Below are 13097 nucleotides of genomic sequence, written 5' to 3' on the forward strand. Positions count from 1 at the left end.
GATCAGCTTATTTCCAAATGAATTTTAGATCAGCTTAATAAGTCCAATGAACAATGGTGTTAAAATTTAGATTGAAATACTACTGAATTTATAGATTTGGAGAGGAGTGACATTTTAAAACTTGAGTATTCCTTCCTTTGAAGCTCTCCATTTGTTTAAATCTTCCTTTATTCCTTCAATAAAGTTTTAGTATTTTTTCCACACAGATCGTATACATTTTTGCTAGTGTTATTTCTAGGAACACTGTAACCTTTGTTGCATGATCTGTGCTTTTTTTCCCTTTTCCTTCCATTTACTTTCAAACTTTGTGTAGTTATGCTTTATGTATATCTTTTATAAACAGTTTAATAGATGTACTTTGTTGTTTTTTCATCCAATCTCAAAATGTTAGATGATTTTAGTATATTTACAATGATTTTCATTACTGACATAGTTGAACTAAGCCTTTAACCTTATTTAAACATCTTTTTTCTTTCTATCATTTTATCTCTTTTCCTGACCCTTATTTATTTTCTTCATTTCCTTCTCTAATGTTTTTTTTTTTTTTTTTTTTTTTTTGCGGTACGCGGGCCTCTCACTGCTGTGGCCTCTCCCGTTGCGGAGCACAGGCTCCAGACGCGCAAGCTCAGTGGCCATGGCTCGCAGGCCCAGCCACTCCGCAGCATGTGGGATCTTCCCGGACCAGGGCACGAACCCATGTCCCCTGCATCGGCAGGCGGACTCTCAACCACTGCACCACTAGGGAAGCCCTCTAATGGTTTTAATATTATATATTTTCCATCTTAGCAGTTACTCTTACACTTCTAAGACACATCTAACTTTACAGCTTCCTAACAAAGTCTGAAAGAATGAGTATTGCGGGGGGCTTAGTGTCAGATAAATGTTATATTTTTTGAGTTCTTTCATAGCTGACAATGTTAGAATATAGCTCAAAAAGGTATTTCTAATTTTATTGGTTATGTCAGAAGTTAGACCTTTCAACCTAAAGATATTTTAGCTCCACAAAACTTTCTTCACTTATGCCTCTGATCACTACTTCTCTCCCCATTGTTCTGTTTTCTCCTGTCTTCTCCTCCCAAAAGATCCCTACAATTCTTGGGCTGAAATCTCCATCCTCTGCCTTTATCTTATCACTGTCTCTATCATATTCACCCCATTGCCCTAAAGTATTTTTATTTTTAAGCAAATTACAATAAATAAATTTTAACTTTAAGTTAGACTGAAGAGAAGGATAGATAAAAATCAACAAATTAGGTATCAATAAGAGGTAAGAATAAAATTAATAAACCCACAAACTACTTCATTTGGAAGACAGTGAAATAGAACAACTTCTGATAAATCATATTAGAAATATGTTAATACAAAGTGAGAAAGGGAATATAGAAAATACAAAAGTAAATTTAAGCACACAAGAATACAGTGGGATACAAGCTTCTCATCTTAATGAAATTCATCATACTCTGAATCATGAAATTTTTTCAAGAAAGAGGAAAACAAAAAGGATCAATAACCATAAATGAAACTGAACATATTTAAAGTATATACAAAAAAATTTCTAGCCCTTAAAAGTTTAAGTATACTCTGAAAATATTCAGAAAATAAATAATTCCTCTATTAATTTCTCTGACCTAGAACAGGAAGGAAGGGAGGGAGGAAAGAAAGACAGACAGAAAGGTTACTCAATTCTTTAATATGAGGGAAGGATGCCCTGATACCAAAATTGGAATATAACTTTTTCCTGTTATTGTCAACCTCACGAACAGAAGTAAAAACCCTGAAGAATATACTGACAATCATATTTAACAATATAAAATAAATTTCAACTTTATTCAAAAAATTTCACAGGCATACAAGAATGCTTAGTGTTAGGAAATCTATTAATGTCATAGATTAAATCAATATGGAAAAGGGAAGTGAAAAATCACATGATAATCTAAAAAGATGTTATAAAGGCATTCAATTAAAATTTAACTTCCATAATTGACCACCAACTCGTAGGGGGAATAATTCTATCTTAAATCTACATCCTATATTATGCTTAACAGTAAAACCGTAGAAGCAGTATTATTAAAATTATTACAAAGAAAAAGATACTTGCTATCAACAATATCATTGAACACTGTTCTGGAAATTCTTGCTAATACAGTAAGGCAGGAAAATGAAAAATAAAATTTTCACTTTCATTTTGAAAATCCCTGCCAAGTTATTACAGATGGAAGTCTGCTGTACCTCACAGGCATGCTGGTTTAGGAAAAAGAAATACACTGCTCAAAGATCTATTCTCCCATCTCACTCTTTTTACAAAAAAAGAAAAAATTTAAAAGCTCTGCTATGAGCCAAAGACAAAATAGCACTCCAAGGGTAATCAAACATCCTAGCCAGTTTTGGATTAGTGAGAGGAATAAAGATTATATATAAAGTTAGCTTGGAGCAAATACTCTTGTTGTTTTTGCTGTTTGAAGACCCTCCCTCTTAGAACCTATCTCCCAGGTAATTAACACAGTCTGTGGAGGATCATGCCTTCTAGAAAAAAAGAGATTCCCCACTGTTTCTGCAATGGCAATGTGGTACCAATCAAACATTTTTTATTGAGCATTTACTAGACGTCAGGCATCGAGACTGCTGCTGCTGAGAATAAAATAAGGAAAATACTTACAATTTATTTTTTAATCGAGAAGATAATCAAGAAACCAAGGCAATAAGAGTAAGAATGGTATATGCTATTTTAGGGAAAGAACACCATACTATGGGGTAATACAAAACCTAGTCTTGGGAATTTACAGAAAAACCTGTAAAGGAAATGACAAGACTTCAAAGATGAACAGGCATTAGCTAGCCATGAAAAGAGAATCCTAAGTGTCTTGAGCAGGGAGGTCAGCTCATACAAATAAGCAGGAGAGAGGATGGTTCATTAAAAAACTGAAAAGTCAGGGTGTCTGGACTACAATCATAAAGAGAGGGAGAAATATAGTGAAATAAAATTATGGTGATTAAAAAGAAGAGTCACAGATCTTGCAAGATCTTTTAGGGAATGCTAAATATTTAAGTTTCAACTTCATTTTGAAGGCAGTGAAAAGTACAGTGGACATTGGTTGTTTATCTACCTACCATGCACTCTTCAGTCCACTTCCTCCTAATATTAGTTAGATGTTCATTAGAGTGCCCGTATCTTACCCAAGTAACCCATATATTGATACTTTGGGAGACACTTAAACCATACTGACTTCCAGAGATAAGCCAAACCAAGCAGGGCAATTCCATGTACTTGCTGCCATTTTAAGTCAGATAATACAAGTCTAAAACCAATTAGATACATTCCCTCTATGAAGGTCACCTGATTTGGGATCTCAATTACATCTGCAAAATCCCTCCACAGCAGCACCTTGATTAGAATTGAATACTTAGGAGAAGATGTGTGTTTACCAGGGGGTAGGAATCTTGGGGACCATCTTAGAATTCTGCCTCTAATAGTCTTCCCTTTACCCTCCAAAGATTCAATCCCTCCATTCACCCATCTCAATATTCCCAAAGTCTCAACCAATCACAACATTAATTCAAGTCCAAAATCTCAGCTCAAAAATCCCAAATCTCAACATCTAAATTTGTGCAGATGAGGGTCCTGCATGTTACCATTCAGTATAGATAGATCTTGGGCAAAATTCCACTCCATCCGTGGACCTATGAAACTGAAGAGACAGATTATCTGCCCCCAACACTCCAAGCATTCAATGGTTGGACAGGTGTAGGATAACAACTGTAGAAATTCCTGTTCAAAATGAAAAAAAGTGGAAGGTAAAAAGGACTCCATAACAGTTTTGAAATCCAGGTGGGCAAATGTTGGATTTGTCTTCATTAGCTTCAAGGCCTGGGTATAAGCCTCTGTGGCTCTCAGTTCTGCCCTGTTAATCATCCTTTTTCATGAAAGACAGCAACTGTTTACAGCTGAGTACTTTTATGGGCCTGATTCCGGATACAGCCTCCTTTCACATTGTACTCTGTTTCTTTAAGTCCCAGCTGGCAATGTTTCTGCTGTACAACTTTCTCAAGAAACTTGTGGGTCTTGAACACATTTCACTGGGTCTTCTGCATTAGCAAAAGTCACACCCACACATCTTTTGGAGATAACACTTTCCCTATCTGGGCTGCTGCTGAGAGGCCTGAGGGATGATACTCAAACTTCCTACAGGCTATTTGGTTGAGAAGATCTGTAGGGCATTCTCAATATCTTAAAAGAGCCTTTTATGTGATTAAATACTTTGACCTTTTGGTCTATAGAAGATTTTTAGTGAAAAGTTGGTCAGCCACACCCTCTTGTTTTTCCCTATGCCACACTTTCAGAAGCAATCTCTCTTTTGCCATATAGATCAGGGTAAGAATTTCCCAAATCATCAAGTCCTGGTTCATTTAATGATTCTTCCATCAATTTATTTCTCTCCTCTTGCATTTTACTATAAATGCTTTACTATAAAGCATTTTACTATAAAGTATAAAGTCAGATTATACCTCCAAGCCTTTCCTTGGAAATCTCCTCAGCTAAATATACAAGTTAACACTTAAACACTGTGCAAGAGACACTTCTTTTAAGCTTCCTGCCACTATATAACAAGGAACTTCCTCCAGTTTCCAAAATCATGTTCCTCTCTTCCTTCTGAGCTCTCTCTGGCAGCAGCCTCCAAGTCCAGAGTCCTGCAAACAGCCTGTCAAAACAATTTAGGCTTCTCTATCATGTTTCCTCTGCTCACTGCCCAATTCCGAAGTGATTTCTACATCTTTAGGTATTTGTTACAGGTATCTCCTCCTTCCATATCTTTTTATACCTGAGTACATTATAAAGCCCTTGTGCAACTAGGCCAGTCTCTTTGACTGTCTCTAATTCCCCTGTCAGGATTTCTTAGTTATTAATTTACTCTAGGAAGTTATCCAACATTTCCTGATTTTCACAGTCTCAAGGCCATCAAATCAAAGCAGTTTTTTCTCTGAACCCTGAGAATGTTTGTTTGCCTTTTAAATTTTGTCTCAGTATGTGGTTCTCTACACTTAAAATTCCCAAGGTGACTCATCATTTCCATATCAACAAGCAACTCTTTTTGTGGATTAGAATTAGTCTGGAGTAGTAGACCCCTCTGCCTGCCTTCCTAACAAGCCTGGATATCATCCCATTCCTTTGTTCCAGTCCTGAATTTCCTCTCACCAAATCGTTCTCATTTCTAATGCTTGTATACTTTTCATTAACCTGCTTTCAGAGAAAAACATTTTGCCATTACCACAAAAACTGTAATTCTAGGTGTAGAATCTGTTCCAAGATTATGATTTTTTTCTTGTTAAATACATGAATGAATTAATTCAAAATCTTTGGAAGACCTGTGTAGACTTTTTGAGGGCCGATATCTAGCTAAATTCTCTTTTACAGCTATGCCCTGTTCTTGTGCAGACTAAGCAAATTGTAAGCCTCATAAACATGCAAAACACAGTATTTAGGTAGTATCATAATAAGAATATAATGAGACAAATTAGTCTTTGTTTCTACATTATTTTATTTATGCTACTAAGAAAATCTGATGCTACGGCAGCAGTCAGTTCCTTAAGTACCTTATAAGCACCAACTCTCCCAACTGCTGTGTTATCTGGATGGATTACTCCTTTTATGTTTTTCTTTTTCCCCTTTAGAGGACTTTGGACATTGATGCTCCATTGATAATTGTTAAGATGAAATTTTGATTATTAATGGATTATTAATCCATATAATACTGTGTTTTCCTAACCATTAGTTTAGAGTGCATGCATGCTTATTTTATTCCCTAAACCAATAGTTGTATCTATCATCAAATGAAAAAGCTTAAGTCAGAGTAAATAAACTGTATATCAGAGTGTTAGAATAAAAGAAAACATACTTTTAACAGAAATGTATTGGTTTCAATATACAGACTCAGCAACTTAGGGGTCTAATATATTTATGGAGAAAAGATTCTATCCTCTGAAATTTCACTTAGGGAATAGTAAGTCCTAAATAAGAAAGCCCAGATATATAGTTTATTCTTATTTAAAAACTATTATGCAAAAATTTAACATGGATAAGAATATTGGTCATGCTAATTCAAGGTGATGAAGAAAGATGAGCTGACAGTTGTAGTTGCTTATAAACCCACAACTTCCTCCAATTAAACTTCCTTTCAAGGAAAAAAAAAACATAGAAGCTAAATGGAACATATTCTGATAAGGCAACTGCCAGATAGAGTTTTACTTGTCAAATTCACAGCTTCTACCAAAACCAACACACAAAGCAGTGAAGTAACGTCTAAGTTCATGTAGTTAAGCCAAGACTTGAGACCCCAAATTTCTATATTTTTTTCTTAAAAACCATAAAAGTGAAATTCTGTCAAAATATCCACATCACATGGTTGCATAACAGTGTGAACACTACTGAACTGTGCACTTAAAAATGGTTAAGAGAGTAAACTTTGTTATGTATATTATAGCACAATTTTTTTAAAACCAGAAAAAATCTACATTATGAAAAAATACAGTTTAAATCATTACAATTTCTATTTATGTTAATTTCTACTAAAATAAGAGAATTTAACTAGTTATTAAAATAAGACACTATTACAATAAAAACTTTGAATTATTTAACAATTGTTCAGAATGTAATAAAACTGGCTTATAAAATTTTCATATTTCTCCTCCCTTTCCTAGTTTCGGAAATAAAAATGCAAATAGCATAAAAATGAAATAGAGTAACTTAACTATTAAGTTAGCCCAAATCCATTGTGAAATGAGGGGGAAACTAACTAGGCTATTGCTTATTGTACTTCAAAGTCAACAATAAAAATAAGCTGTGTGGTAGTTATTACAAGTATTCATAAATATTCTAGCTCTCTTTCTTCTTGGTTAGATGAGTAAAACTAGGGATGGCCATGTGACTTGCTCTGGGCCAAGAAATGAGAGTGGAAGAGATAGTATCACTTCCAGGCAGAAGCTTTAAGAGCCAAAACATGCTTCACCATATTCTTTTTCTCTCTGCTACAGTGACTGGTAATATTGTAAAGACTGGCTGTTCCTCAGCCAAGATTCTGGAATAAAACTGATAACGAAAAGGAAGAGAGTTCCAGCAAATCCACAAAGAACATACAGCATAAGTAAAAATAAACTGTTGCTCTTTTAAGTCTTTCAGATTTTGAGTATTTTGTTACCACAGCGTAACACCAGACTATCCTGATACAGATATAAAAACTGAATGCAAGGCAGTTGTGTAAAGAAAAGAATGGATTTCTACAAATGAGAGAGATGGAAGGATGGGCAGGAAGTGACAGGCTTCTATCCCTCCCCTGCCTGGGGCAGCTGCTCCAACAGAAGGCTTCCATCATAGTATTGATTACAGGGCATTAGGAAAAGTCATGAATGACAGAGAGCTCAGGGTGAGGGGCAGAATAAGCCTTGCCACCATAGGCAGGTTGCTAGAGCTGGGGGAAAGCCTCTACTATGCCTTCCCCTCCCAACCTGTAACCAGGTGCCGAGGAAAAGTAGGCTCCTCCCAAATGCCACCTCTTTCCTTTTTGCCATTTGAGGAAATCTGAACTTTAGTCTTGAGAGAACATAACAAGGTTCATCCATGAGGCATCAGGCCCATTTCTTAGCATGCAAGTACAAAAGCTGCCATACAAGTTTGTAGCCATCCTAGAGGATTTCATCCAAAGAAGATATTCAAGGACCAAGTTACTCACGCTACAGTTTCTTGTTTCTTGTTGTCCTAATAAAGGCCGAGGAGAAGCTCAACTTTGAACAGAATCAACTAGTTTCTGCTGGTGAGGTGGGTAAAGTGTATTACAGAACGCAAAACTGGGAACTCCATCAGTTCATTTCATTTGTAACTTTTAGGATCACCTCATACAATTGTACAGGCTGTGCCCTGAATAACAGCACTCAACCAAGGAGGGGAGTGGTGGACTCTGAAGCTGCATCCACCAAGAAGGACTACTTTTTTGTATTTCACACAAAGATGCCTTCTGTCTGTCAAGATATGTGCCTACAGGTACCTCAGAGACTAGCTTACTGTTCCTTATCCACATTTATCAGAATTTCTTGGAGACCATCCTTAGAGGAGACTTACCATGTACCAGACAATCATGGGACTCTGACCGCTCTGGAACTCCTTGAGGTATGGTCCTTCTGGAAGATTACCATGATAACCTGCAGTGTATGTTTGTGAACTTGGACCACATATTGCCACATTCCTGTGTCTCAATGAGGAATATGGGCATGCCACCGGAGAATGAGTTATCAGAAATATTCTTCTACTAGAATTCTACATCCTGGAAGAAACCCTTCAGTGGATGGTGGTTTAAGAGAACTTCTACAGCACTACACCAATCAAATGACACCACTTTCATGTGCCAGAGCACAGGTTTTCTTAACTTTGACACTATTGATATTTTGGACCAGATAATTCTTTGTTATGGGATGGGGAGCTGTCTTGCGATTTGTAACATATTTGACAGTAGCCCTGGTTTAATCTTCTAGATGCCATTAGCACTGCTTGCCCACCTCCAACTGTATAAAAAATGTCTCCAGACATTGTCAAATGCCCTCTGGTGGGTAAAAATGCACCAGGTTCACAACAACTCTGCTAGATCTACACCTCCCTTTCCAGTATGAGACTGACAGCAAGAAGATATGTACTGGGACTAAGATGCCCACCACTATTTCCACCAGCCCTATGGCATTTGAGGCTGATGGAGGGCTCCCCTTGAGACTCCACTGGCAAACAGACAAAGAAACTCTGTCCAGCAAGTTGAGATAGCCTTACTCCCATCAGGCAGAAAAGAATGAACCTTGACTTTTTGCTTGCTTTTCCTCCCCTATCTCATCCCTCCCTCCTTCCATTAACCCCTCCTTCTACTTCTCCTAGAAGTAGAACCATGATTTCAAGCCACTTAGATGATTTATCTTCCCAGACAAGATGTAGCCCAATAGCTACTTTGCTACTGACCCCCTGCCAGCTCTGGCCTGGCATACAATGTAGACATGCCCTGGCGTTGGCCAGAAAAGTCTGGATTGCTATATTCCCAGCAGCCTCTTTAGCTTGCCTACTTTGGAAAGCCACTGTGGGCAGAAGCCCAGGCTCACAAACAGACTGATCAGTTTATACAACCTGAATGGATGATATTTATCAAAACAGAGACATGGCCTGATCCTTGGACATGGATTGGGCAGTCTAATGCCTGCCTTCCCACAGGCATGGCCTGACACTAACTCCACTGCATTTAGATACTAGCTAGACCCAGATTTCTTAACCTTAACACACACCAAAAATATATCTCATAAGCAGTGGGGGAGGGGGGACTATATTCCTTAGTTCATGCCAAAATAAGTTCCATATGAATCAAAGTTGAAGCATAAAAATGCAGCTATAAGAGCACTATAAAAAGTATGGGAGAACGTTTAATAAAATTGGAGTGAAAATGGCCTTTCCAATCAAAGCACAAAACTCAGGTCATGTGAGAGATTTCTTTGATCAAGTCGTTCCACGTCTACAAATTTATCTTACAGATATACTTGCGTAAGTGGACAAAGAAATGTATGTAACATCACAAAGCATAATGAACAGCAGACTGAAAATGATATGTGTCCATTTATATCAAATCCAGTCCTGGATATATCAAATGTCCAGTCAATTGATGAAGTCTGACTGAATAAAATATGGCATTTCGATACAATGAAATATCGTGCAGTTATGAAAATGACTAAAGAAGATATAAATATACCAATATGAAACGACCTATCAGATATATTGCTAAGTGAACACAAGTTACAGAAAGAATATGTAATGCCTTCCCTTTTATGCAAATAAAATAGCTATACGGAGAGATTTTTGCTTATGTATACAGACTGTATTTCTAGAAGGACACAAAAGAAATTTATGTGGGTACCTCTGGAGAGGAAGATGGGTCTGGAAAGGAAGGAAACTTGCTTTTTATCATATATGCTTTGAAGTTTTTGAATTAGTTTTTAGATTGTGCATAAAATCCATCACAAACAAATGAAATTAAAGAATAAAATTCAAAGGAAAATTTAAAAAATGAATAGCAAATAACATATATATATATATATATATATATATATATAATAACTGAGAAAATTCTTACCTTTCTCTGCAAAATTTAAGTGAATGTAGTATGGCAGGTCTCTTTTGACGTAAATTCCATAAATGTAAGGTGTCATCAGCCAAGGCACTCACAAGAGCTCCCTTAAAAATAAAGTGTAATATATTTTATATAGAATACATTTACAGACATTAATGCTACTAAAGACCTACCAAAACAATCTTCCCAAATTTCAAAACTCTCTGCCAATAGATTTAGTTCTGAGAAACATTTGCCTCACCCAAATTCTAAACAGCAGATGTAAAAGAGTGTATTATGTGTATATGTATGTATAAAAATGTTTCAACTTCAACAATTTAAAGTATAATTTAATACCTTATAAACTAAAAGTGTACTAGGATCTAGTTGGATATAGTTATAGTTGATAACTAGCTATGTAAAATTAGAAGTCAGACTATAAGTTACTTGGTCCCTATAGTTCATCCTTCCTTGACTATATGATATGAAGTAACCTTCCCATTTTATTTGGCTTAAGACAAATTCTTATGAATGTACTCTGCTTGGATCATAATTCTACTACTAGAATGATATGGAAAACAAAAATCGCATTCAGCACTGTATAATTTCAATGTCCAAAGGGCTGAAAAATCTGACTAATTTAGAAAGTTAAAACAGCTGATACTATTAAATACTATTAAGCCTGGAAAAGAAAACCTTTGGCAGTATGTGAGAATCATGCAAGGGGCTCAGTCTCACCCCAGACCTGACAAATCAGAAATTTCAGAGCAAGGACCATTGCAGGTGTATTTTTTAAAATCTCCAGAGGTGATTCTGATGTGTGAATAGGATTAAGAATCTATAGGCTAAGGCTGATTTATTAAGACATATGAATGTTTTTCCTGAAAAGAGGAAGATACTCCTCATCTACACTGAGAGAATAAGGCAAAAGATGCAACACGAAGAACTTTCATTTCAAAAAAGATTTGCAATTCCAGTCCTTTAGGTTATTATGAGAAATCTTAAAATTTCCCTGTTTTAAGTAGGAGAGTTTCTCATTTATCTAAGAGAACTAAAATAGCTCTGAAGACAAGATTTACATTAAATGATCTCTCCAAGTGCTTTCCAATTTGAAATTCTATGAGGGCTACTCTACTGTGTAACTCCTATTGCTACAGCATGACTATTGGAAAACAGAAATACAGGAAGCCCACATACTCTTCCTTTCACTAGAAAGCATCCTCTTATCTCTATCACTTTGAAGCAGAGAAACTAAAAGGATTCAGAGTATCAAAGATTTGTACTTTTCATTCTTACTTCCACCAGTTTCAGACCAGGTCATCTTCTTTCTCAAGCTGTTTGCCCCATCTTTGTATTTCAAGGAAGAAGAGAAGATGTGGAAGCAAAATGGCAATCACAGCTGACTGCCTACGGTGGCTCACCTACCTACATGTGGCTTTCCAAAACTGAAAGCAAACAGCTACTCCCAATTGTCAGATTCCCATAGCCATCACCATGTAAATATTCATATCCTGCTAAGTATTTTTTAAAACTGTCATTTTTAAGTACTTTAAAATGTAACATTTAAGCATGTAAAATAACAGTCATATCAAAGAACTTTATGATAAATTCTATAGAAAAGCAGCTTGTGTTATGAATAATGAGAGCATCAACTAGTTAAGATTTCTAAAATTTAGGCGTATAATTATTCTATTTGCAATGTGTTATTTACATTGGCTCATACTGCTTAAAAAAAAAAAATCTCAACACAAGTATAAAGATGGAGAATAGGTTAGTGGTTGCCAGGGATTAGGGACTGAGAGCAGGAGGGGGCGCAATTAATTATAAAGGGGTAGCCTGAGGGCATGCCTTCACGGTGATGGGACTGATCTGTAGTCTTGTTCCTGCTGGTCATTACACGAAATGTATGCAGGGAATAAAACTGCATGAAACTATACACACATACACACAATGAGTGCATGTAGAAACTGGTGGTGAAATGCAAATAAGGTCTGTAGTCTAGTTAAGAGTATTGTATTGATGTCTTTCTCCTGGTTTAATATTTTACTATTGTTACATAAAATGTTACTATTGGGGGAAATGGGGGAAGGGTACATAGGACCTCTCTATTCTGAAACTAATTGCCAGTCTAATTATTTCATAATAATTTTTTTAAAAAAAATAGGAAAAATAATCTCACATATGAATTCAACAACTTTCTACACTGTGATATTTTTATGTGTATTTTAACATTTTACGATGCCTATTCTTCAGCCCTACGCAGAATACTGAAGTTTTTAAACACTTCCTCTGACCCTGAAAAACCTACATGATTGCATATCATTTGGATTATAGTTTTACTAAAATTTTGATATTACCCTCTTTAACTCTTTACATCAATACTGCCTCTCTTAAATCCTCTGATATGAAGAAAAGATTTATCAAAAGCCGAAAGTATCAAGTATTTTTTTTCTCTCATATACATCTAGAAATTTATTCCATGAAACCCAAGGACTTAGGGGCAGAAAGAATGCCCACAAACTATCCTCACATCTAAGTGTAGCAGAATCTTTTCTAGAGTATTTTTTCTTCTAGATTTTCTAGCTTCTAGCTTTTTTCCTTCTAGCTTCTCCTTCCTGTCACTACTTGCAGTAAACATCTCCTGTCAGAGCTGCTCATACTTTTTTAAAACATGCAAACACACTGTTTACTCTGCTAATAAAATGATGTATCTCTAGCTCCTTCCAAACTTTACACTCTATCAGAAGGAAAGGCATCAATTATTTCAACCAGTAAGTGACACAACAAGAACTTTGGACGATAACCAGTTTCTAATGGATTTTGGTTTCCTGGATGTATTTCAAAACAACCCACTGGAGAAATACAATTTGTTATTTATAATAAGGTCAATCTCTGAAAAAAATTTTAATGTAGATTTTTATGTTACATAACTTTCAATATTCTTGAAATAAAATTTAAATGCAGTGCACTGTACCAAAA

The 13097-nt window shown here is 35.9% G+C and overlaps 1 protein-coding gene across 3 annotated transcripts in view; it reads right to left on the bottom strand.

Moving 5' to 3' along the window:
* The window catches only part of STXBP5 (syntaxin binding protein 5), a 164216-nt gene that overhangs the window by 125976 nt on the left and 25143 nt on the right, over window positions 1-13097 (bottom strand). For all 3 annotated transcript variants that reach the window (XM_082633244.1, XM_082633243.1, XM_082633242.1), the window contains exon 4: window positions 10143-10243. In XM_082633244.1, the coding sequence (XP_082489370.1) occupies window positions 10143-10243 (101 nt within the window). The remainder of the gene's footprint in view (window positions 1-10142; window positions 10244-13097) is intronic.

The sequence above is a fragment of the Mesoplodon mirus genome, assembly GCF_964341445.2.
Source record: "Mesoplodon mirus genome assembly, chromosome: 10".
In the NCBI taxonomy this organism is placed as follows: domain Eukaryota; kingdom Metazoa; phylum Chordata; class Mammalia; order Artiodactyla; family Ziphiidae; genus Mesoplodon; species Mesoplodon mirus.